The 27,105-nt window shown below is 46.1% G+C and overlaps 1 protein-coding gene across 1 annotated transcript in view; it reads left to right on the forward strand.

Moving 5' to 3' along the window:
- The first annotated feature begins 290 nt into the window (after positions 1-290).
- Positions 291-27,105, forward strand: part of SMAD4 (SMAD family member 4) — a 70,733-nt gene continuing 43,918 nt past the window's right edge. Inside the window, exons 1-3 of the mRNA XM_082255184.1 lie at positions 291-461; positions 22,704-23,019; positions 25,301-25,475. Coding sequence (XP_082111310.1) covers positions 22,780-23,019; positions 25,301-25,475 — 415 coding nt within the window. The 5' untranslated portion in view covers positions 291-461; positions 22,704-22,779. The remainder of the gene's footprint in view (positions 462-22,703; positions 23,020-25,300; positions 25,476-27,105) is intronic.

Here is a 27,105-nt window from a genome sequence, read left to right on the forward strand (position 1 = left end):
CACATATCGAACACGGCTTCCCCTCCCCTTTTCTTCTCATTCCCGCCTCTTTTCCTGCTACTCATCACTATGTTAATGGCACAAGTCCCCTCCCACCTCTGCCTCTCCTCTTTCCCCACCCATCACCCACGCCGGTCAATCACAACTCGTGTTACCACGGTAACCACCCAGCCCCTTGCTCTCTCTTGCTGCTGGCCCCGCCCACACATTCCCGCTAGCCGCTCCCGCTCCTCCCTCCTCAGTGTCCCGGATGTAGCCGCCGATTGCGCCGCTGCTGCGCACGCTCGACCCGTGAAGGGGGTTTGTTGTCTCGGGAGTCCGGAGAGGCCCAGGAGGAGGAGGAGGAGCGGAGGGGGCCGCTGCTGTTGCTGCTTGATTCGCTTCCTGCGGGCGACGCCGTTGTTGCCTTCCCAGCCCCCGGACTGGGGAAGAGCGGAGAGCCCACATACGGGCCCCGGAGGGTGAGTGAGGGGTGCGGGGTGGGGTTACACACTGGGCCCTCACCTAGGGGGAGGGGGCCCCTAAATACAACACAGGAGGCCTAACATCCCCGCTGAGGGGCCCCTACAGGAGCCTGAATCTAAAGAGGACCTCATACCTCATATACCTCATCCTTTCATATACCTCATCCTTTCATATACCTCATCCTTTCATATACCTCATCCTTTCATATACCTCATATACCTCATCCTTTCATATACCTCATCCTTTCATATACCTCATCCTTTCATATACCTCATCCTTCCATATACCTCATCCTTCCATATACCTCATCCTTCCATATACCTCATCCTTCCATATACCTCATCCTTCCATATACCTCATCCTTCCATATACCTCATCCTTCCATATACCTCATCCTTCCATATACCTCATCCTTCCATATACCTCATCCTTCCATATACCTCATCCTTCCATATACCTCATCCTTTCATATACCTCATATACCTCATCCTTTCATATACCTCATCCTTTCATATACCTCATATACCTCATCCTTCCATATACCTCAGGGGGCCAAATACAGGGCTGATCATTGGCTTCCATTCACCTCTATTACTTCTGACCCTTCCACTGCTGGAGCTCTGCCTTTGTTTACCTCCACATGTGATAAAAATGCTAATTTTAGGCCTGAAGATTACCAAACCCCCCAAATCTGGGTATATGAGCCGAGACCCCGGAGAATAAAACGGAGGTGGCTTATATCTTCACCTTGTACGGGATGAGCGCAATCATTTATTAATCACTTGGAACCCAAACCTTTCTAGATACTTCAGTATTTTTTTTTTGATTGAAAATTACTTCAAACCCCCCCAAAAATGTGTGTGTGTGTATATATATATATAATTTTAGCAGAAATCCTAGGGAATAAAATGGCGATCCTTGCAAGTTTTTATGCCGCAAGGTTTTTTAAAAGCAACTTTTTGGGAAAGGAATAAATTTTAATGAATAATTAAAAACCCCCATATATACCCCAATGTTTATGTAAAAGATGTTAAGGCGATTAAATAGACACCTAACATGTCACGCTTTAACCACTTAACCCCCGGAAGATTTTACCCCCCTTCCTGACCAGGGCCTATTTTGCGATTCGGCACTGCGTGACTTTAACGGACAATTGCGCGGTCGTGTGACGCCATATCTAAACTAATTTGACGTCCTTTTTTCCCCACAAACAGAGCTTTCTTTTGGTGGTATTTGATCACCTGTGCGTTTTTTTTTTTTTTGATCAATGCGCTATAAGCAAAAAAAGAGCGACAATTTTGCAAAAATAACAATATTTTTCACATTTTTTTTATATGAAATTTCCAAAACAAAAAATGTAAAAATCTAAAAATTTTTAACATTTTAGGCCAATTTGTTTTATGCTACATATGTTTGGTAAAAAAAAAAACACAAAAAAGCGTATTTTGATTGGTTTGCGCAAAAGTTATCGCGTTTACTAACAAAGGGAAAGATTTCTGTCATTTCTGTTTTTTTTTTTTTTAACGCGTAATGGCGGCGATCTGCAAATTTTTTTTTTTTTTTTGCGGTACTGCGACATTGCGGCGGACAGATCGGACCCTTGACTGACATTTTTGACACTTTTGGGGGTACCAGTGACATTACTACAGTAATCAGTGCTATACATATGCACTGTTATTGTAAAAATGACACTGGTAGTGAAGGGGTTAACTTTTTTTGAGAAGGAGGGGTTAAGTGTGTCCCTAGGGGTGTGATTCTATCTGTGATTGGATGTGGCTTGAGGTGTAAGAACAGAGATCAACGGTCCTGCATAGCAGAACCGTTTGATCTCCATTCTTACATAGGGAGAATGACAGGCGGCTTTGTTTACATTAGCCGCCTGCCTTTCTCCCGCTGTAACGGAAGATCGCAAGTGCCCGGCAGACATCGGGTCCGCCGGGCACATACAGGGGGGGGGGGGGGTCCGTGACTGTGTGGGAGCGCGCCTTCGGGGGCGCGCGATCGCTCCCTAGAGCCTCACAGGCTAGCGATGTTGTCCTACGTCGCTTTGCCTGTGAGGGGCTGACCGCCGCAGTTAATAGTCGTGCGGCGGTCAGCAAGTGGTTAAAATTGCTCGTGCCTGTAGAATGAGCACAAACTGTGAAACTTAAAGCGGAGTTCCGGCCTAAAAAAAAATTTAGATAAAAATACCCCCGGGACAGTCAGGGCTAGTGCATTTCAGCAATGATAGCCTGGGAACTGTCCCCGGGTTCACTTACCTTTTAGAAAAAATACTTACCTTGAAAATGTATTCTCCAGCGCTGCCATCTCAGGTGTGGGCAGCTGAAGCCGACGCGTCCTCTTTGGTGACGTCGGAGTCCCACAATGCACTGCACCGGCCCCGCTCATCACTTCTGGTGCAGACGCGTCATCCCTGCACAGCTTCTGGGAATGCCCAGAAGCTGTTTAGCAGGGAATGACGTGCCTGAACCGGAACTGACGAGCGGGGCCGGTGCAGGCGCATTGATTCCTGGGATTGATGACGTTCAGCTCCCAGGAGTCAATGCAAAGAGGAAGAGACGACGCGGGCCGCGGCCGAAGAGGGAGGAAGAGGAAGAAAGGTGAGTATATTTTTCTGCAATAACAAGGTAAGTAAACAAAAAAAAAAAAATCTTTATTATCCAATTCTTTTTCAGGTTACTTAGAACAAGTGGATGACAAATTTTAGTTTTGAGGCTGGAACTCCACTTTAAACAGGAAGTAAACTCCTCCAAAATTTTTTTCTTTTTTTTCTTCCCTGCAAAGTAAATGCATATTGTGCTAGTATGCATCGCATACTAGCACATTATGTGAGACCTCCAACGAAGCCCACGATGTTCACCTGTCTTCTTCTGGGTCTGTGGACTCGTACAGTATTACTGGCCGGAGCCGCGTGATGCCACTGCCGCGCATGCATGCAGAAGCCGACAGTCACAGCACTGGGCTCGGAAGAAATGGCATGGGTGGCCGTTTCTTCAGAGCCCATGTGACCATGACGTCATCGGCTGCATGCACTGCAAATATCTCCTAAACGGTGCAAGTTTTGGAGATATTCACTAGGGATTGGCCTAGGGATTTGGAGATATTCTCTAGGGATTGGCCGATTATCGGCAACACTGATACATCGGGGGCCGATATGCACCTTCCCCGATATATCGGAATTGGCCTTTTGAATTGAAGATATTTAGGGAAAGTGCTGTACCGGAGTGCTGCCTGTAGCTAGAGGCATCACCTCAGTACAGGTGTCCATAACCGACTGTCAGCTGACTTGTAATGACAACCTATGCAGCTGAGAAGCTGCTCGGCTGTATTTACAAGGAGCGGGAGGGGACGCATGGGACACCCCCCCCCTCCCTTCGCCTTCCGCGGCTCGCCCGGGTCTCCCCTCCCACCGGGAGACCTGGGCATCCTACCTTCACCGCCGCCGCCCAAGAGAAGACCCGCTTCTCACACCGGGTACTCAGCGCCGAATTAAAAAAACAGACAGCATTTGCCGTTTTGAATGCTTTTTGGTGCTGAGGAGGGGTTTGGGGTCTTTTAGACCCCCAGATCCCCCCACAAGGAGTACCTATAGGAAAAAAAAAATTTTTTTTTTTTACTTGTGTGCAGATATTGGCCGATATCGGATGACCAAAATATTGGTATCGGCATTAAAAAAACGATATCAGACCATCACTAATATTTACAGCACCTATAGGTAAGCCTTAATATAGGCTTACCTATAGGTAAAAGTAATTAAAGTGGGTTTACAAGTCAAATTTGTAAGTCGAAAAAGGTACAAGTTTAGCTCCAGCCAAAATAATAAAGTTTTTTGGCTAGCATAGGGAAGGGTTAACACCCCCTGTACCATTAATTTTGCTGTCTGTGCCCCTGTTCAGAAGATTTCAACTCACTTTCTGTCCCTGTGACAACTGGATTTTGAAAATTTTGGGTTGTTGTGGAAACAAGGATTGGTGATGAAGATTCAGTGGAGACATCTTTTTCCCATGAGAACTCTTACAGGAGTGAATTTCCCTTCCTAGGGGGAGATTTCTCCTCACTTCCTGTTGTCTCTCTCCGTTTGTAAGTAGGAGTCGTTTTGTAAGTCGGATGTTTGTAACCCAGGGACCGCCTGTATATACCCCAATATTATTTCTGTAAAAGATGTAAATAGATGCCTAAAATTTCACGCTTAAAAATTGCACATGCCTGTGGAATGGGGACAAGCTGCAAAACTTAAAAATCTCCATAGGCAATGCTTTCAAAATGTTTACAGGTTATCGGTTTAGTTACAGAGGAGGTCTAGCGCTCGAAATTTTGCTCTCACTTTAATATTTGCGTAGATGTGTGGTGCAAATGCGTTCGCAATTTGTATATGCGTTCGCTTCTGAGTGCAAGGGATGGGTGGGAACTTTAATTCATTTTTGTTATTTTTTTATTTTTATACTGTGCCCTTCCTTTTTTAATCACTTTTATTCCTATTACAATTAATTTAAACCTCAAATGAATGGGCTGCCATGCCTGAGCAAATGTGGGACGCACAGCCTGCACTAGTGTGAAGCGAGCCTAAAGCTGGATACACACTATACAACTTTTGTTGTTAGATTTCCTTTAGATTTACCTTCAACTATGTAGTGCAAGGGCCTGCCTGATTACATACACATTGAAAGTGTTTAGATTTGACCTCATATTATAAGGTTTTGGTAAATCTAAAGAGAATTGTATATTGTGTATCCAGCTTTAGCCCCATTTCACACAAGCAAACTGATAGGACCATCCATTGTTCTCTATGGAGAAGCGGATGTCAACAAACATATCCATGTACACCTTCCAACATCTGATCCACTAAAAACAGATGGATGGAAGATAAACGTTCCCCACTCGTTGATCAGATTGGATGACAGGAGGTCCATTTACATCCAATGGCTCATAGAGGAGAGTGGGGATCAGCAGACAGATTAACCGCTGAGCAGGCGGAGTCCGTCCTATGTGGGAGGGGCCTTAGGCTCCATTTACCCCTCACCCTGTAAGTTCCAGGAACGCATGCAGAAATGCATGTTTCCATGCGTGTTCTAAGAACACACGAAAACAATGTCACTCATACATTGTTAATGGCACCCCAAAAGGCGCCTAGGAAACGTGTAATTCAGATTACTTTATTCATTCCAAGGGAAATTGCACACTAAAAAAAAATGAAGAACGCAGAAAAATACTCCCATGAGCTGCTTTGCTACTCATAGGGCAACCTATTCAAGTGAATGGGCTGATATATTCTATCGTGCATGGTAGGGTGACTCACAGATGTGAATGGGGCCTCTCATAGCGAATAAATAGGACTTTGTTGTATGCACTTTTGATGTGCTGGGAAGGAAGGTTTGGTTTTATCGTGGCACAGGTGTGACTGGGCCCATATGTGCCGTGCTTTTAAGGCCCACATGCTGCACTTTTGTCACTGGGTGGCTGATAATTCTGTACTAAAACACAGCTGTTGGTCCCCGCTAAGGCTCCATTCACATATTGGCGTCGTGGATCGCCCGCGATCCCGAATTGTTGCAAATCGTGGGAAGCCCGTGCGATTCCCGTGACTTGCAATGGCACCCCAAACGGGGTGCGATTGTCGCAAACAGGGTCGCCTGTTGCCCAAAAGAAGTTCTTGTACTTTTTATGGGCGACAGGCTTCTCACAATTTATCGGGTGACAGTCGCAGCAAATTCACGCTGCGTTTGGGGTGCCATTGCAAGTCACGAGAATTGCATGGGAGTTCTTCGATTTGCAATGATTTGGGATCGCTTGCAGAATAGTCAAAATTCTTCAGACAATCTGAGAGGGCAATATTTGAACGGAGCCTAGAGATTGGTTGCTGGCAGGATCGGCTTCCCAGAGGGCAATATGTGAAGGGAGCCTAAAGATTGGTTGCTGGCAGGATCGGCCCCCAGAGGGCAATATGTGAAGGGAGCCTAAAGATTGGTTGCTGGGAGGATTGGCTCCCAATCATAAAGCAGTTAGTGATCACGTGATCAACCGATCTTTACACCCCCTTCCCCCAATTCTGGTGTATCGATGGGACATGGGGCAGGAAAGGGTTAAATCATAACTAGTTTTTAATTTTATTTTTAACGTCCACCATACTGTGATGGCGAGTAACCGATTCAAGTGAATGGGGAAGGGGTACAGATGTCCTGCAACCGCATAAAATGCACATAGTCATGGCACGTGTTCAGCAAAAATGAACTAATTAATCTTCAATACAGGTGGTCCCTGGGTTACAAACAATATAGGGACTGTAGGTTTGTTAGAAACAGGTACTTTTTTTTTTTTTTTTTTTTAAAGTGAAGCCCCAGTCAAAAGAATCATTTTTAAGTTTTTTGGATAGCATAGGGAAGGGTTAACACCCCTGTAATGTTTATTTTGCTGTTCCCCTGTTCAGAAGATGTCACCTCACTTTCTGTCTCTATGACAATTTAATTTTGAAAATTTTGGGTTGTTGAGGATTGGTGATACATCTTCAGAGAAGACACCTTTTTTCCCATGAGAACTCTTCCAGGAGTGAATTTCACTTCCTAGGGGGAGATTTATCCTCACTTCCTGTTTCTTCCTCTGTAGGAGTCGGATGTTTGTAACCCGTGGACTGCTTGTAGGTCAAGACTTAAAATAATGCATGAACCTGAAATTACAACAAAATTGTGCATAGGTGGCCCTTTAAGGCCCCCTTCACACACCTAAAAGTTGCACAATTTTACTGCAATTTTTTTTTTACTGCGATTTTGACTGGACTTGACGCAATGTCTATGGACCTCAAAATGCATCAAAGTTGGACCAAAGTAGTGCAGGGACTACTTTAACCACTTAACCCCCGGGAGGATTTGGCTGCTAAACGACCAGGGGGTATTTTGCGATTCGGCACAACGTGACTTTAACGGACAATTGCGTGGTCGTGCGACGCTGTACCTAAACTAATTTGACGTCCTTTTTTCCCCACAAACAGAGCTTTCGTTTGGTATTTGATCACCCGTGCGATTTTTTTACTTTTTGCGCTATAAACAAAAAAAAGAGCGTAAATTTTGCAAAAATAACAATATTTTTCACATTTTTTTTAAATGAAATTCCCCAAAAAAAAATGTAAAAATCAAAGTTTTTTAACATTTTCGGCCAATTTGTTTTATGGTACATATGTTTGGTAAAAAAAATCGCAAAAAGCGTATTTTTATTGGTTTGCACAAAAGTTATTGCGTTTACTAACTAAGGGAAAGATTTCTGTCATTTTTGTTGTTTTATTTTTTACCGCGCAATGGCGGCGATCTGTGATTTTTTTTTTTGCGGTACTGCGACATTGGGGCGGACAGATCGGACCCTTGACTGACATTTTTGACACTTTTGGGGTTACCAGTGACATTTCTACAGTAATCAGTGCTATAAAAATACACTGGTAGTGAAGGGGTTAACTTTATTTGAGAGGGAGGGGCTGTGTGTGTCCCTAGGGGCGTGCTTTCTACTGTGATTGGCTGTGACTTGAGGTGTAAGGACACTGATCAACGGTTCTACATAGTAGATCCGTGTGATCAGTTTTTTTTATACCGAGGAGAATGACAGGTGGCTTGTTTACACAAGCCGCCTGACTTTCTCCCTCTCCCCCGACGATCGCCAAGTGACCGGCGGACATCGTGTCCGCCGGTCACACGTGCGGGGGGGTCCGTGACCACGCGGGAGCGCGCCTCCGGCGGCGCACGCTCGCTCCCCAGACCATCCCAGGCTAGTGACGTTAATTAACGTCACTTTGCCTGTGAGGGGCTGACCGCCGCAGTAAATTTACTTGCGGCAGTCGGCAAGCGGTTAAAGTGGCACATATATGAACGGTACTCATTGGAAATCATGGAGCACGACTTGTCATGCGACTTTGCAACCCCAAATTGCAGGACAAGTCACACAAGTGTGTAAGGGGCCTAAGGCTCCTTTCAGACGGCCGCTCCGCTGCTGTAGTCCGCTGCGGGACTTTTTTTTTTTTTTTTTTCCACGGAGCGGATGACATTTGTGTCATCCGCTCCGTATGCCCGCATATCATCCCATCCGTTTGCGGATGATATGCGGACATAATGTAAGTATATGGCACTGCGGATGTCAGCGGATGACACGGCTGACATCCGATTTTCCTTCCTTTCCGTTTTTTACACAGAAGAAAAAATAGGGTTCTGTTCTGTTCCAAAAAACGGAACAGAACTGACAGGAGGAAAATCGGATGTCAGCGGATGGTATTCCACTGACATCCGCAGTGCCATTCACTTACATTGATGTCCGCAAATCATCCGCAAAAAAATAGGATGATTCGCGGACACACGGAAAGCAGCGGAGCGGCCGTGTGAAAGGAGCCTTTAGGTGATCTCTGGGATAAGCAAATATTGTGTAAACACAAGAATTGTGTATTCTTCCATGAGTTCTGCTGTGCTTTGTGTATTTCTTTCCAATTCTGTGCAGTAATCCAGTGTGAAACTTCCTGTTTTTTAAAGACCGCTCACTGCTGCTCTGTCTGCTTGTGCAAGATGACGGGTCATGTCTCCACCCCCTCCTATAGTTTTTTTGCAGGTAGTTGGCAGGGCCTGTGGGGCCCCTCCCACATCTCTGCTGGCTGCACAGGCTATGTGCAGCATATTACTAATGGCTCCTTTCCAAGGTAATTTTGGGATTTGCAAAGGCATTTGGTGCACATAAAGTGAAATTTTAACCCTTTTGGCCATCAAAGGAATATATATATATATATATATATATATATATATATATATATATATAATTATTGTGCCTGGAATTCAGCCAAGCAAACTGGTTTCCTAGCCTCAGTTTTATCTGCAGTTGCCATGGTGCTGAACATGATCAGTTATGACAACAGCCATTTGATGGCTTGACAGTTACGTTGAGAGAACTGTGACAGTTATCATTCACAGCAAGCCTTGAATGTAACTAGAGAAACATTTCAAGAGTAACTCCACTTTTGTTGAGAAAAAAACATTCCTCTCTGGGCGATCTCTGTACATTGCAAGGATTTTAACAAACTTTGTTGCAGATTCCTACCTTTTGTTATTCTGAAGAAATCATTTTGTTCCTCTGTGCCTCTGTGATGAGTGGGTCTGATGGGAGTGGTTTCATGATTATCTATCAGCTGTGACAGCGTCAGGGCTCTAATGAGAAAATCTGCTGGGCCAGCATCCCTTTAGACGTGTTCCTATTGGGAAAATCTCGCCAAAAATGACATTTTTGTTGCAGGGGATGCCAGAAATCTGACTTGTATCTTAGGTAGACTTCTGGGAAAATTGGTGAGCCAATCGCACAAGCAGGAAATGGTGTTCCTGGGGGTGTGGCCAGTATACATTCTGTGTACAGAACACCTCCAGGCGGCCATATTGCTTTGCATTTTCAGAAAATTACAACAGCTGCAGATTGAAAAGGAAAGGTCATTATTAATTCAATTACAATAGGATTTGTCTTGCAATTGTATACGCTATATTGTTTTTTTTTTGCTATTTTTTTCCCCGCAAAAGTGGAGTTACCCTTTAAAGGATCAGGACACTGGTATGGTGTATGGCGGTGATCAGGACACTGGTATGGTGTATGGCAGCGATCAGGACGCTGGTGTGGTGTATGGCAGCGATCAGGACGCTGGTGTGGTGTATGGCGGCGATCAGGACGCTGGTGTGGTGTATGGCGGCGATCAGGACGCTGGTGTGGTAGAAGGCGGCGATCAGGACGCTGGTGTGGTAGAAGGCGGCGATCAGGACGCTGGTGTGGTAGAAGGCGGCGATCAGGACGCTGGTGTGGTAGAAGGCGGCGATCAGGACGCTGGTGTGGTAGAAGGCGGCGATCAGGACGCTGGTGTGGTAGAAGGCGGCGATCAGGACGCTGGTGTGGTAGAAGGCGGCGATCAGGACGCTGGTGTGGTAGAAGGCGGCGATCAGGACGCTGGTGTGGTAGAAGGCGGCGATCAGGACGCTGGTGTGGTAGAAGGCGGCGATCAGGACGCTGGTGTGGTAGAAGGCGGCGATCAGGACGCTGGTGTGGTAGAAGGCGGCGATCAGGACGCCGGTGTGGTAGAAGGCGGCGATCAGGATGCCGGGGTGGTAGAAGGCGGCGATCAGGATGCCGGGGTGGTAGAAGGAGGCGATCAGGATGCCGGGGTGGTAGAAGGCGGCGATCAGGATGCCGGGGTGGTAGAAGGCGGCGATCAGGATGCCGGGGTGGTAGAAGGCGGCGATCAGGATGCCGGGGTGGTAGAAGGCGGCGATCAGGATGCCGGGGTGGTAGAAGGCGGCGATCAGGACGCTGGGGTGGTAGAAGGTGGCGATCAGGACGCTGGTGTGGTAGAAGGTGGCGATCAGGATGCTGGTGTGGTAGAAGGCAAGGATCAGGACGCTGGTGTGGTGTATGGCGGTGTTACTATGAGCACTAGGACAGGTGACGGGCTGGCTGCACCCATTATTTGTATTATGCTATGGGCAGTGATCAGAGACCTGGGGGTAGGCTGGCACTGCGGTTTGAGTGTACATGCAGTGTTTTTCTGTGATTGGACACAGCATGCTCATGGTACAAGACCAGGTGACCAACCGGACAAAGTGGTAATGTGACCTGCTCCCGAGTGCCCGCTCTGTGAGCCGCTGATGTACACGTATGTTAAGCCGCATCGGTGCTGCTTCCTGTGCCGTTTATAGGCTGTGGGCGGATGGGAAGTGGTTAAATGCCTAATGTACCATCATGGATCAGAAACTTTCCTGCCGCATCTTCTGCAGTTTCGTGCACTGGGAATGTCCCTTTGCATATTGTTTAATTTTAGAGCATAAAATAAGGGACACCGATAGCAATAAGAACCTGACTGAGCCTTTGAAGCTGAATTCCAGGCACAAAAATAGTGCTAAAGATGTACTATGAGCCTGCAAAGCATTGCGGGTGAAATGCAGGGTCTGTGTAAGATGTCTGCTCGTACTGGCAGGCAGTTACTCTGGCAGGAAGACTCCATGAACTATCTAGAGCGCTCATAAACGCCCTGGTAGTTCATTGAGAACTACAAGTCAACAGCCGCAAAGGCCGTCAGTCCTTGTAGTTTTCACATTCACAGAACTCTGTAAATGCAGCCAGGTGGGCAGAGCCCTGCATTAACTCATTTTTTTTTTTTTTTTTTAAGACTGTGACCCCAATGACTTGAGGGAACAATTCTCACTCCCCAACCACATGTTCTATATATATTTGCAGGTCGGACATGCATTTCGCCCGCAATTTGCCAATAGCCCGCCCCGACCCCAGGCCATCCTGGTTTTGGAAATCATTAAGAGTACTGAGCCCAAACATCTGATCTCCCTGTTTTACTCAGAGCTCCACATGCCCTCCTCCACCGAGATAGCCTATGCTCTTAAGAGCCCATTCAGACTAGCGCGACTTGTCAGCCTGACAAGTCGCCGTCCATTGAGTAGTACAGGACCCGTTCTAATAGGAGCGACACAAGTCACTCCGACTTAGAAAAAGGGTCCTGTACTACTTTGGGGCGACCTGGGAGCGACTTGCATAGACTTCCATTATGTGTAGTCCCTGCAAGTCGCGGTGCACAGTGGTGCACGCGACTTCACAGGTCGCCCCCCGAAGTCGGATCGCCTCAGTGTGAACCGGCTCTAAGGCTCACTGGGAGCAGGATGTTGGGGTTGTGGAGGATGAGTGGGGGGAGGCACTTGAGACATGCCAGAAAGATTCCCCCAGGTTGTCAGATCGACTTACCCAGGTCTTCATTACTCACCGTGCTTACCTCACGCCCCTCAGAGTAGCGAGATACCGGACTGACTTTGATCCTAGCTGTCCGATGTGTCTCACTGCAACTGGTACCTTCTCCCATCTGCTTGGGAGTTGTCCCCAGCTCCAGGGCTTTTGGCAACAGGTAGTCGCCTTCCTCCAAGACAAAATGGGATCTCCCCTACAGCTTACCCCTAAGCAATGTCTCCTTGGCATATACCCGGATGAAGACATGGACAAATTCATTACTATATTCCTGCAGGAAACACTTTTCATTGCTAGGAAGTTAATCGCTAGAAATTGGATGAGGGAACACCCGCCAACCCTTGGCATGTGGCTATGAGAGGTTAACAATGTTATCCCCTTTCATAGATTGCTATATAAGCATAGGGGTTGCCCCTTCAAGTTTGACAAAATCTGGGATAGATGGGTACAGTGTCCGGACACCTGTTTGTAGGAATGTTACTGTGATCTGCTATGATCCATTCCCGTATATGGCCACTGATCCACGAATGTATTTGTTTTGTTGTTTACCCAAGCACCTTGTTGACTTTTTTCTTGATGAGCGTTTTTTTTTTTTTTTTTTTTAATTTTTGTTGTATTGTGAGGAAACCTTAATAAATATCATTGTTTTGGAAAAAAAAAAACTGACCGCATGCACCTGGAGAAGATCTCCCGCTCGCTGTCAAAATGGGCGATCGGGTGGCGGGCGGGAGTGGGGGGGGGGGGGATAAAGGAGGCCAGTGCATCTGTAAGGTGAACTTGTACTTTAACCACTTGACCTCCTGAAAATTTACCCCCCCTTATGACCAGACCACTTTTTGCAAAAGGACACTGCATTACTTTAACTGACAATTGCAACACTGTACCCAAATAAAATGTTTTTTAATTTTTTCCCCCACAAATAGAGCTTTCTTTTGTATTTGATCACCACGGGGTCTTTTTATTTTTTGCATTATTAAAAAAAAAAAATAAATATTTTGTTCATTGACGGACACAGCTCCTGATCTTAACCATTGGGTTATACTGCCCCCTACAGGAGTAGGACACTAGGCAGAAAAAGTCTGGCTACGCCTATGGGCAGTCTCAGGGGGTATACTCCCTCTCTCTGTCATAGCCTAGTCAGGAGTAGGGACCTAGTTCCTTGCTGGGATCTTTGGTCCTGGCAAATTTTTTGTTTTTAGATAGATTTTTTTTCTCCTGTTTTTTTTTTTTCTGGTGAGCTCTATAATCAATCCGTAATGGGTGACGGGCTGGATAGTCTAGATCCAGCGGTCACCCCAGTCTGGCCAGCGAGCGCACGCAGACCTCCGCTCCACACTAGGTAAGCCGCGGCATAGCCCCACTGAGCGGGGGCTGGTCTGCGAGTTACACCTCGCGAGGTTGTGTATGACCGCAGTCTCTGCCCGAGTCGCAGCGTTCCCCCTGGCCAACAGCCACCCCCCATTTCAATGGCTAGGGGTTCTGTCTGGAGCGGTGCCCGCCTGGTCCCTAGTATGGTGAATAGCTGCCCCCCCTCTCCCCTTGGAGGGTTATGGGGTGGACGTGGGCCCCTCCTAGGGACAGTCAGACTCCCAGGATCCCCCCTTCCTGTCAGGCACCCCCATCATCTGCCCCCCTCCACTTATGCTGGGGCTGTGTGGGGGTGCCCTGCCAACAACCTGACGATCAGCTGTGCGGGGGTGGGGGCTGTACCTTGTGGGTGCTCCTGCTAGGCGCCCCCCCCCCCCCCCCGTCCTGCGTGGGCCTGTCCTTGAGGCCTTGGGATTCCTCCTGGGTCTCTGGGAACCTCGTTGTGCTGCCATTTTGTTGTAGCCTTGTGCTGCAATGCGCAGCCTCCTTGTTTTTGTAGTCTGGCTGCCATTTTGCCGTGGTTTGCCATAGAAAACAGCAGCGGCCGTGTCTGGGGAGCCTTCGGAGTCACGTTTTCAGAAGTTGGAGCCCCTCATCCCCTCGTGCTGACTCCTGGATCCTTTCATTTCCTGATTGCCGCTCGTGCAGTGCAGATTCTCCTGGTGGCTGCGGTGCCTGGTTTCTGTGGGGTGGCGAGTCTGGTGAGGTCCTGTCCCTCTCTGCTGAGGATCGATTGGTGCTCTGTAACTGGTAACCTGGTGGGCTGCCAGAGCGGTGGGAGTTGTCCCTTTTAGCAGTGTTTTACACTTTTTTTGTGTCCCCAACCCCCCCCCCCCCCCCCCCTGGTTCTCCCCACCCCTGATCCCCCCCCTCCAAGTCCCATCCATCCATCGATGCACTGACGGTGGTCCTAGAGTCCTTTGTGTCCTGGGTAAAGCCCCCCCCCCCCTCCCTTTTTTTTTCTTGGCTGCCGCGGCAAGGGAGGACTTTCTTTATTTGCTGCCGCATTAAGGGAGCACTTTCTTGGCTGCCGCATTAAGGGAGCACTTTCTTGGCTGCCGCATTAAGGGAGCACTTTCTTGGCTGCCGCATTAAGGGAGCACTTTCTTGGCTGCTGCATTAAGGGAGCACTTTCTTTCTTGGCTGCCGCAGCAAGGGGGGGGGGTGTGGGACTTTCTTTCCTGATCGCTGCCGCTGCAAGGGGGGGAGGACTTTCTTTCTTGGCTGCCGCAGCAAGGGGGGGAGCACTTTCTTTCTTGGCTGCCCCAGCAAGGGAGGGAGCACTTTCTTTCTTGGCTGCCGCAGCAGGGGGGGGCTTTCTTTCTTGGCTGCCGCAGCAGGGGGGGGGCTTTCTTTCTTGGCTGCTGCAGCAGGGGGGGGGCTTTCTTTCTTGGCTGCCGCAGCAGGGGGGGGACTTTCTTTCTTGGCTGCCCCAGCAAGGGAGGGAGCACTTTCTTTCTTGGCTGCCGCAGCAGGGGGGGGGGGGGACTTTCTTTCTTGGCTGCCACAGCGGGGGGGGGGGACTTTCTTTCTTGGCTGCCGCAACAAGGGTGGACTTTCTTTCTTCTGTTTACCCTCAGGGACTTCATTTTAATTGGCATTCCCTTTAACCTGAAAATTATTTTAACCACTTGCCTACTGTGCACTTAAACACCCTTCCCATCCAGGCCAATTTTCAGCTTTCAGCGCTGTCACACTTTGACTGACAATTGCGCGGTCATGCTACACTGTACCCATTTGAAATTTTTATCATTTTTTTCACACAAATAGAGCTTTCTTTTGGTGGTATTTAATCATCTCTGGGTTTTTTATTTTTTACAAAAAAAAAAAGAATAAAGACAGAAAATTTTGAAAAAAAAAAAAAAGTTTCTTATTTTCTGTGAGTAAATTTTGAAAATAAATTTTTCTCCTTCACTGAAGGGCGCTGATGAGGCGGCACTGATGGGCACTGATAGGCTGCACTGATGGGCACTGATGAGGCGGCACTTATGGGCACTGATGAGGTGGCACTTATGGGCACTGATGAGGAGGTACTAATATGCCGCAATGATGAGCACTGATAGGGGGCACTGATAGGGGGCACTGATAGGGGGCACTGATAGGGGGCACTGATAGGGGGCACTGATAGGGGGCACTGATAGGGGGCACTGATAGGGGGCACTGATAGGGGGCACTGATAGGGGGCACTGATAGGGGGCACTGATAGGCGGCACTGATGAGCACTGATAGGTGGCACTGATGAGCACTGATAGGTGGCACTGCTGGGCACTGGCGGGCGGCACTGCTGGGCACTGGCGGGCGGCACTGCTGGGCACTGGCGGGCGGCACTGCTGGGCACTGGCGGGCGGCACTGCTGGGCACTGGCGGGCGGCACTGCTGGGCACTGGCGGGCGGCACTGCTGGGCACTGGCGGATGGCACTGATGGGCAGCACTGATGAGCACTGATGGGCAGCACCATCAGTGCCCACACTCAGTGCCCATAGTGCTGCCAGTCAGTGCTTATCAGTGCCTAGATGAGCAGGCACTGATGGGCACTGACTGGCAGCACTATGGGTACTGATTGTGGGCATTGATGGGGGGGCACTGTGTATGTTTTTTACCTTGTAGTAATCAGGGCACTGGTGATCAGTGCCCTGATTACATGTCTCTTTGTCCCTGGCGCTGTGCAGCTCTCCCTCCTTCCTCACACTGCAGGCTCCGTGTGAGGAAGGAGCGCCGGCGATGAGAGATGATCTCATATGTTTACATATGAGATCATCTCTCATTGGATGATCCGATCACGTGGTGAATGGCCGCTGTGATTGGCCATTCACCACGATCTGTGATCGGCCGTGTCCAAGGGACACGGCCGACACAGATTCTCCCCGCTGCGCGCTCGCGGGAGCGCGCGGGGGGCGTGTCACTGGGAGGCCGTTTAAAAACGGCCTCCCGAAAATTCGAGTCCGCGCTGCAGCCGTATATAGGCTGTAGCGCGGATGGCAAGTAGTTAAAGTATTCGGGGGGTCGTCATCACAGCACAGCCCTTTGTGTTCGTTCATGACGCGGTGATATCATTGGCTTTTTCCAATGTGAAGATCTCCTTATCACATTTAGGAGATATTCATTGTAGCTACAGATAAGCTATATTAGAAGGTTACCTGTAGGTACAGTTTATAAATTGGAGTTTACCTCTGCTTCAAGGGTTCCTCTGGGGTAAATGGTTGAGAAATGTTGCTCTGGAAGGATCACTTAGTTATGTAATACAATAATTATAGAACGGCAAGCCAACACAGACATGTCAGTTGTTATTCAGGCAGTGTTACAATATCTCTGTGTACTTACTGAAATTAAATTATAGTTACCCTTTTTATTGGATTATATTTACTGATTTGCTAATACCACCTTTTTCAATATTCGTCAACATGATTTTTTTCTCTTCTCTCCTTTTAAAAGAGAGAAAAGGTAATGGAATTATTAATGTTTGCTGTCTCAAAATTGATGTCATTGCCCCCTGCATGCCTATGTGTCATCTAATATATCTAGGATATTTTGACAACCATGACTTATAGACGTCCATGGGATGTGGTATATCTTTTCCGGCAATTTCCCATTCCCTCAGGAATCCTCACATCTCTAGATCCATTAAGGTATCAGGTTTAGTGATGCATGTTCTTCATAATTGCTGTGAATCTCTATTGTCTTTCATTAAAGGCTGCTAATGCACCTTCTGTCACGTTTTGATCTGGCAGCATTTAAAGAGGACCTGTTCCCCAAATTGAGTGTAATCAGTCGTTTTTCAAGCTTGGCTTGTTCTAAATACATGTGTTGTAAATATACAGACATTTTTTTTTTTTTTTTCCATTTTGCTGTTTTGATCCAATTTTCTTCTTACGTTCATTTTCCGTAGTCCCACTGTATGTAGGAATGTAACCACCTTCCTTTCATGCTCACTACAGCAGTGCATATGACCACAACTAACCAACTGCTGCTTCCAAATGAACGGAGAAGGAGATAAACGCGATTGATTGCACACCCGATAATAAAAATTACATTTCTTTATTTCAACAAATTTAAAATCTGGACAGCAGCACAAAGCATACCACACAGGGTACATGGTGTTCCTATGTGGTATGCGATGTGCCACTGTCAGTGTTTTTAAAGAGGAAGCAAACCCTCCTCTGTAACTTGTACCTAATAGGTGGGCCTATAAGGCTTACCTATAGGTACTGGAAATATCTCCTAAAGATATTTACTTTGCATGCAGCCAGTGACATAACTGGCGCATGCGCTCTGAAGGAACAGTCGCCCGTGCAGTTTCTTCAAAGCCCCGTGCCGTGAACGTCGGCTCCCGCGCGCATGCGCGAGAGTGACGTCATCACGGCTCCAGCCAATCAGATGGCCGGATGCCGCAAACCTGGAAGAAGGGCGACTGAACATGTCACCCATGAGACAGGTGAGCGGTCGGCACTGCGGGGCTCATTCTAAGGTAAGTATTTCATAATGAGCCAGTATGCGATGCATACTAGCTCATTATGTGTTTGTCTTTCAGGTGTTCGTTTTAAAAAAAAATAAAAAATTCTGAGGTTTACAACCTCTTTAAAGCGGTAGTAAACTCAAAGAAAAAACCCCTGCAAGACAAAGCATAATGAGCTAGTATGCATCACATACTAGCTCATAATGAAACACTTACCTTAGAATGAAGCCCCGACACGGACCCCCAGACACTGCTGTGGGAGCGGACATGATCCCTCGGCGTCTCTTCTGGGTTCGGAGGCTCCGGCGCTGTGATTGGCCGGAGCCGTGATGACGTCATTTTCCGGCAATTCTCAGCAAGGAACTCTGAAGGTCCGCCGGACCTTCAGAGCGCATGCGCCACACGCATCAGCGGCTGCATGCAAAGCAAATATCTCCTAAACTGTGTAGGTTTAGGAGATCTTAATTGTACCTACAGGTAAGCCTTATTATAGGCTTACCTGTAGTTAAAAGTCAAAAAAAGCGGTATACTACGGCTTTAAGTTGTTGAAGTAAAGGCATAGCATTTTTATTATCGGGTGTGTGGTCATCTACCTCTATCTTCAGTGTTATGGAACAAGCTGGACCTGCACCCGGGTTTCTTAGGGCATTCTAGCACTGGACAGACCTGAAGCAGTGCATTTGTTTCTTTATCCAAACCAAGGTGAGAGGAAAATGAGAGGTTCTGAGGATGTTACAAGGAGGCAAAAGTGAACTATTTCCTGAAAAATGGATTACAAGGCCATTATGGCGCTGTTCACATTGGTGTGCTTTTGTTATACTAAAATGTACTTTCCAGCATGACAGAAGTACATGAAAACTACTCCCCTTGAATCCTATGTAACTGTTCATGTCCATGTGCTACGGGTGTGCTGCTCTCTGAAAAGCCCTGCATGCTGCATCTTTGGTGGTTTTTCAAATATGCAACTTCCATTGTAAGTCAATGGGAACACATCAAACGCACACGGCATTTGGGTTTTTGGTTTATTTTGGAGTCACATGTCCACATTTCACAGGTGCGTGCTGGGAGACAGTAAACCAGAAAGTGCAGCAAAAACACATTGAGATTGCAATGTGTGTGAGCAAGGCCTCAGTAGTGAATGTGTAGGGATAATCTTTGGGGAATAGGAATATTTAGTGCCGATTCACATTTGTGAGATCACATGTAATTCGGAGCGCACTGCTCCTAAAATTACATGCGATCTCTGTGCGGTGCAAATTCAGCCATACACGCACCGCAATCGCACTAAAACACGCACAGGATCCTATTTTTGGTCCACAGCAGAATCGGATCGCATGGTCGTTCACACTAGTGCGATCCGATTCTGTGCGAACTTTCAGATCGCACTGCGAACTGATCTGGGGGTGTCGTTGACTTTTAATTTACACCCCCAGCGTATGGCATATGGCAGTGTGAACTGCCAGGGGTGCGGATGCGATCCTGGAACACGCTTTTATATTCGCAGCGTTCCCGCATCGCAGAAATGTGAACCGGCACTTAGGCTACATTCACATGTTGGTGTAGCGGATCGCGGGCAGAATCACCGCTATTCTGCCCGCAATCCGGAAATCATTGCAAATCGCGGGACGCCTGTGCGTTGCCGTTGATTTGCAATTGCACTCTAAACGCTGTGCGATGTTGCCGCGATTCGGTAGGTGGAAATCGCGGCAACATCGCACAGTGTTTGGGGTGCCATTGCAAATCATCGACAACGCACAGGTGTTCCGCGATTTGCAATGATTTTTGGATCGTGGGCAGAATCGCAGTGATTCTGTCCGCGATCCGCTACGCTGACATGTGAACGTAGCCTGTGTTCTTTTTATATTACCCTCTCCAGGTTACAGTTGATAAATTAAATGATATCAACTGTAACCTAGTGAACTTACACATAAAATGGTTTTTAATTATTTTTTTTTTTTAAATTGGAGATAAAAAATGTAACCCCCCCCAAACAGACCCCCATTGGTGGCAGCTTGCCTTTTGCAAAGCATGCAGTACAAAGATAGAGAATTAAAGCAGAAAATACAAAGCATATACCGTATTTTCCGGCGTATAAGACGACCCCCCTAATTTCCAAGTTAAAACATAGGTTTTGGGCTATACTCGCCGTATAAGACTACCCCCCTTCCGAAGCAAAACAATTGAAAAACATCAGATTTCTCATAGATCTCCAAGGTACCCCAAGTACTGTAATACATGTAATCTCTCATAATATCTCCAAGGTACCCTAAGTATTACCGGTAGATGTAATCTCAAGACGCTGGCTGTGCGGGAATCCTGTACCGGTATACCATATGTACCGTAGCTTCAGTATACACACTCTCCCTGATTGGCTCAGCGCTACACTGTATGTAGCCGAAGCTACGGTACATACGGTATACCGGTACAGGATTTCCACACAGCCAGCGTCTTGAGAGATTACATCTACCGGTAATACTTATACTTAGGTTACCTTGGAGATATTATACTCGGCGTATAAGATGACCCCCCATTTTTGGGGGATTTTTTTGAGGTTCAAAAGTAGTCTTATACGCCAGAAAATACAGTATTTCAATATTTGTATTTTAGATCTCATGGATTTACATATTTTAGAGGGCAGTGGGGAGAAAACTTTGTATTTGGAAAATGTGTCTTTGTTAGGAGAAATTTATTGGAGGTTTTAGGTTGAATTTAGGACCTTTTTTCTAGATAGCGTTGTAGTCCTTACTATGCTTTGCTGTGGTTTTTTTTTTTTTTTTTTTACAAACCTGTTTCAGAGTCAATTTCCTATGCTGTTATTTTTGTCCTGTACAAAGGAGAATTTTCCATGCCTGTTCTGTTTGTTTTTGGTGAGATGAAGAGAATAGATTGCCTGGTGGAGTCATGAGACCTTTATCGACCTCTGACCCTTGTCTAGTTATCAGCTTTGTTGCAGGGAATCTCCACAGCGTAATTTAGGATGATGGGGGTCAGTGGGTATTCCTTTCCTGTAACAATAATGCTTTTGGAAATTGACTTGAAAATCTCTAGAAATGTAAATTTCTTCTCCCATTTGGTTTCTTACAGTGATTGTAAAGGCAAACTATTTTTTTTTCTTTTTTTAACAGTTTCAGTACTGGGAACTTTCACCCCCTTCCTCCCTGAATTTTAATCACTCAGTCATGCAACACTATAAATGAAATTTAGATTTTTTTTTTTTCGTCCGAGCTTTCTTTTGGTGGTATTTAATCACCACTGAGTTTATTTTTTGCTACATAAATGCAAAAAGACCGAAAATTAAAAAAATGTATTACTTTGTTATAAAATTTTGCAAATAAGTAATTTTTCTTCACTGGTGGGCGCTAGTGAAGCTGCACTGGTGAGAGGGCAATGATGGGGCAGCCTTGATTATCAGTGTAAATGCTGTACCCACTGTGCCCTGATAGATCGGCTCTCCTTTCCTCACATTCTGTCTCTGTGCGGGGAAAGTAGAGCCAATAACTGGCAATCTGCTGTTTACAGCTGTGATTGGACGCTGCTGATCACTTGGTAAAGGGCTGTTGTGACTTTACCTCCATGTGTGATCAGCTGTGTCCCAAGCACATAACGGTCATAGAGCGCGCCCAATGTGCACCCAAGGAGGACGGGCATGTGTGGGGGCATTCTGTAGTTGTCAGCTATAGCATGGGCGGAAAGAGGTTAAATAAAATAAAGGTGTTTCAACTGCTCACCTGCTCTGTGCAATGGGATACTATTGAAGGCATCTTGTAGCATCTGTTCAATGAGTAAAAAAAAAACTAACCTGTAATCCCTGGGTTATGTTGTGCTCTGTGCTGTGCTATCTCAAGCAGTAGCTCTGTTCACTTCACCTCTGTTTATTAAAGACCCCCCCCCCCCCCCAATGGTATGAAGTTGAATAGAGTGGGAGGTGTTCTGTAGATAAAATCAGAAGAGAGCAGTCTTGGGTGACAGCTCTGCTTTTCTATAGGTACAGTGTATGTGTGTCACCCTAGGGCAGGAAGTGTGTTCCTGGCAGGATCACCAGGGGAAAAGTAAGAAGTGAAAGTCTGGGGGGGGGTGGAGAAACTAATGCAGCCACCACATCTAAGGCCTGGTAAGCTGCCATATATTCAAATGTAATTTTTGTTCTTGGTTTTTGGTACATTTATGCTGGTCACTTTCACATGCACAGCTAAAAAAAAAAAAGTTTCTCTAAGGCCCCTTTCACACACTCCGTCCGTCGAACGGAGTCAGTTTTTCTCAGCGGGGATCGATCCTCCGATCCCCCGCTGAGCAGGAGGATGACAGCTGTGTCTCCGCTCTGTGTGCGGAGACACAGCTGTCAGTTCCCCATGCATCTCTATGGGGGAAATCAGATTGGAACAGACCATCGGTCCGTTCTCATCCAATTCCATCCTATCCGCTGGACGGATGGAAAATAGGGTTTCCATCCGTCCAGATTTGACGGATCGGGTGTCAGCGGACATGTCTCCGCTGACATCCGATGCCCCATAGGGATGCATGGGGGGACCACTCCGCTCCGCCAAAAAAACGGACAGGCGGATCTGAACGGTCTGCCTGTGTGAAAGGGACCTAACTTACTTTAAGGCTTTTCTAGTTAACTTGCAGTCATTAAAGGTTTATTCTGACTTCTCGTCATTTCTCTGTTTCTTCATTTAGGTTTGTGGATTCGCCTCCTAGCACTGCAATAAGAGGATCATTGAACTGAGCAGAGAAAACGGAATTCTCCAGCAAAATGTCCATAACAAACACACCTACAAGTAACGATGCTTGTCTGAGCATCGTCCACAGCTTGATGTGCCATCGTCAGGGAGGGGAGAGTGAGACCTTTGCAAAGCGGGCCATTGAGAGTTTAGTGAAAAAGCTAAAAGAGAAGAAGGATGAACTGGATTCCCTGATTACCGCAATCACTACAAACGGAGCACACCCAAGCAAATGTGTCACTATCCAAAGAACGTTAGATGGCCGTCTGCAGGCAAGTCATCTTTACATAGAAAAAAAATGCCATTCTGTGGAGACCTTTTTTTTAGATGTTGATTTTTATCTCCCATGTATTTCGACATTTTGATTGTATAGTTTTGTAAATGTTTTTTGTAGTTCTGTTCTCTTTTGTATGGGCTCATCCAGACAAGTGAAACGGTTTGACCTTGTTCACACAGGCGTACTACAGCTTACACCCACGCAAGGGCCGTGTTTACCTGCACAGGATGCACAGGTAGTCCTATTCGTATGTATTGGCACACCGCACCTGCACCAACACAGCCGCTGTTCCCAGTTTGATATCCGTGTGGGTACACGGCCTTGAACGCACACTGTATGCGTTTGGGGCCATGCATCTGCACCCACACAGATGTCAAATTGGGAACAGTGGCTGTGTCCCAATTGATATGAATAGGACTGCCTGTACAGGGATGCATGGAACACTTCTGCATCTTTGTGCAAGAAAGCACAGCCCTCACAAAGGTGGATGCTGTAGTATGCCCCTGTAAACGGAGCTTTTCACAACCTAAAATGCAGAATTTTGCATTTCTATCTGTGTACGTATGTAGCATTTCTATAACGCTGCATTGGTCCAGCGGGACAGCATACATGGGCTCTATTGGCCATGGCTGCTGACAAAGAATATTGACAGTGGCCTTTTGTGGGGTGACTACATAGCCTGATACCCGCACTGTATGAGAGCCAGAAACTGTTGCAGCAGTGGAAGAAGAGCTCTGTGTTTTTAAAGCTTTTAAAGGAGAAATTAATTTTTAAAACAAAAAATGATTACATGCACAAGTAAAAAATGAGCATTTATTTTTTGGAGCCTGTAAAGCATTGCACCAGCGATCAGCAGATCATCCCGTATGGGCAAGCAGATACACTGACAGGAAGAATCAATGAACTACCACAGCTCTGTGGTAGCTCATTGAGAACTACTAGCTGACAGCCCCAAAGAACGTCGGGACTTGTAGTTCATTCACACACAGAGCTGCGTGAGTGAATGATGCGGCTGTGTGGACAGAGCCCTGAACGGCCACGCTGATTTGAAAAAGTGGCAGCTAGTACAAGGAACTCTCCCTGTACTGCTGTCATAGGGAGGGAATGGATTGGGAACATGTTTCATGTTCCACCCTAAAAATGGATGTAACATGTTCCCAAAGGTGAACTTATCCTTTAACGAATGTAGCTTGATGCTTTTCAAGTGGTTTGTAACGGCTTGTCATATGGATTGTTTTTCAAGCATGGACAACCCAGTATCAACAAGATTGTTTCAAATCATAAACCGGTATCAAACTATTTAGCAGTCAAACACTGTGTGACATCACAAATATCGGGTCCTATCCAGAAGTGGTATCAGTAAGGGTGTCCACTCCATCTAGTCATCATGCAGCCAATATGAGTATGTGGACATAGCAAAAACCTTCACCACACCTCGTGTAATCCGCTTCTCATTAGAGATTGCACTCACCAGATCTCCGAATATCGAACCCCTTGTATTAACATCTCCTTTTCTCCTGAAGCCATAGTGCATACAAGATCTCTCTGGCTAATCTCTCTGGAAGTTTGAAATCACTGTGGTAGCCACTGCTACTACAGTGATTGCCACTGGCCTTTAGATCCCATGCCTAGCAGCTGCCCTGCTGCATAATGAAGACGTGCAAAGTCATGTGTTCTGCATGGGAGCCTTTTCCAGAACCCATTGCATTGAGATGCAAAGTGTTCTCTGTATGGGGGGGGGGGGGGGAGATTGTGACGTCACCACCCGCCTCTACCTCATTCAATCACAAAACACTTTGCATTTGTTGGGAAAATTGGTGTTATGTACACTTTGGTTCTAAAGCCTAAACATTTTTTACCTTAATGTTTTCCTTGCACTAATGTAAAAGTTTAGGTAGAGCTGCACAATTTTGGATAAAATGAGAATCACTTTTTTTTTTTTTTTTCTTAAAGTGTGATTCTCGGCTTAACATCCTCTTGCACATTATACAGAAAAATTGGGCTAACTTTACTGTTTAGGTTGTTTTTTTTTTTTTTTAATTAAAGTGTTTTTTCCTTTAAAAAAATTGCGTTTTAAAAGACCGCTGCGCAAACAGTGTAGCGTAAAATATTCCAACTCCTGCCATTTTATTCTCTAGGGTCTCTGCTAAAAAATCTATAGATGTTTGGGGGTTTGAAGTAATTTTCTAGCAAAAAAAAAAAAAAAAAGATTTTAACCACTTTACCACCGGAGGATTTTGCTGTGACACTTACGCGTTTTTCATATATCCTGACAGGTGGCTGGTAGAAAAGGTTTTCCTCACGTCATATATGCCCGACTCTGGAGGTGGCCAGATCTTCATAAGAATGAACTGAAGCATGTCAAGTACTGCCAGTATGCATTCGATCTGAAATGCGACAGCGTCTGTGTGAATCCTTATCACTATGAACGTGTTGTGTCTCCAGGGATAGGTAAGAGTCTCTTGTGGGTTTTATTCTCTGGTAGAGGAGGGAATGTGTGATTTGAGTGTTCGGGATCCCTGTGCTTCTAATAAAAACAATAGAAATGTCTGAAAAGATTTGACATCCTCTATGGTTGGGTACCCTGGCTTCTACCTGTCAGCTGATGCAGGGTCCCTCCACGTTAGAGAAAATTTCTTACCTTTTTAAGTTTATTGAATGGGTTTCACTCTGCAGCCACTGGATTTTAACTTGGATTATTCTAGACCTTGTCCTGGAAATTCTTACATTTGTAAAATTAAGACCTTGTAGAAATAAAGAATGGTATTTACAGTAATACCACCTTGCCCTTCAAATTAACTTACCTTTTTAATGAGGTTTTAATAAAAGCATGCAGAGCATGCCAACTGTGATTCAGTGCATTACTGATGCTGTGCACAGGCTTCTGCATTGTCTATATTTCAGTCCCAGGTCCGTTGAGTGGTATGGACCTATGATTTTTGGTAGAAGATGTAGATAATAGAATACAAGTGCGGTGACGTCGCTACTCTTGTGCTCATTTGAGCTCTATGAGTCCTGCAGCTGTGACATGTGGGACTTGTAGTCTTTTCACTAACTGATCCCTGAATGGGTGATTCGGCTGTGCAGGTGGAGCAACTCATAGAATACAAGTGCGGTGACGTCGCTACTCTTGTGCTCATTTGAGCTCTATGAGTCCTGCAGCTGTGACATGTGGGACTTGTAGTCTTTTCACTAACTGATCCCTGAATGGGTGATGCGGCTGTGCAGGTGGAGCAACTCGCTGCTGTGCCAATTTCAAACAGACACCCTGCAATTCAGGTAAGTGGGGCAGGGTGCAGTTTGAGGATGGGTGGTTGGGGAAAGCTGCAACCATGTTTAATATTAAGCCCTGAATATGGGTGTAACATGAAACCTGGTCAGAACGGTGAACTAAGCATTTAATCAATAGAACATACATTACAATAAACATCTCATAAATCCTTCCCCTTGGGAATCTAGAATTCAGTAATACAAATATAATCACTTGACAATTTATGTGGGGGGAAGCTTACTAAAACTGGAGCAGACAAAATCTGGACAAGCTCTGCATAGTAACCAATCCGCTTCTAGCTTGCGCTTGTTCAGTTAAAGCGGATCGTCACTCTGTCCAAATTCTTCTTCTTTTTTTTTTTTTTTTTTAACCCCCCTTTAATCTTGTTGCCAGTCCTGCATAGTTAAGGTACTCACCTGCCCAGCAGATTCAACATTGTCCTGCTCAGATCAGGTTCTCTTCTGCCATTGTGTATTTTTGGGAGGATGAGGTTTATAAAACTTTCTTACTTGAAGATGCTGCTGGTGAAGAAACACTTTGTGATAACCTAGAAGCAGCAGAAAGAGTGGTTCTGGAATGAGAACTCTGGATGATAAAGCTCCTCCCACTTCTGGTCCTCACTTCATTCTATAAAGTTTTTTTTTTTAATTTAATTTATTTGTTTTCAATTTACAAAACACCAACTCGTTTCAAATATAAAACAGTACAAAACAATACATCACCCTATTTTTTTCTTGTCCCCCCCCCCCCCCCTCCTAATTTTACCCTTCCCACCTTCTCCCCAACTACTCTCTAGAACTTTATTGTTCT

This window comes from Pelophylax lessonae, assembly GCF_965119305.1.
Source record: "Pelophylax lessonae genome assembly, chromosome: 1".
Taxonomy (NCBI): Eukaryota; Metazoa; Chordata; class Amphibia; order Anura; family Ranidae; genus Pelophylax; species Pelophylax lessonae.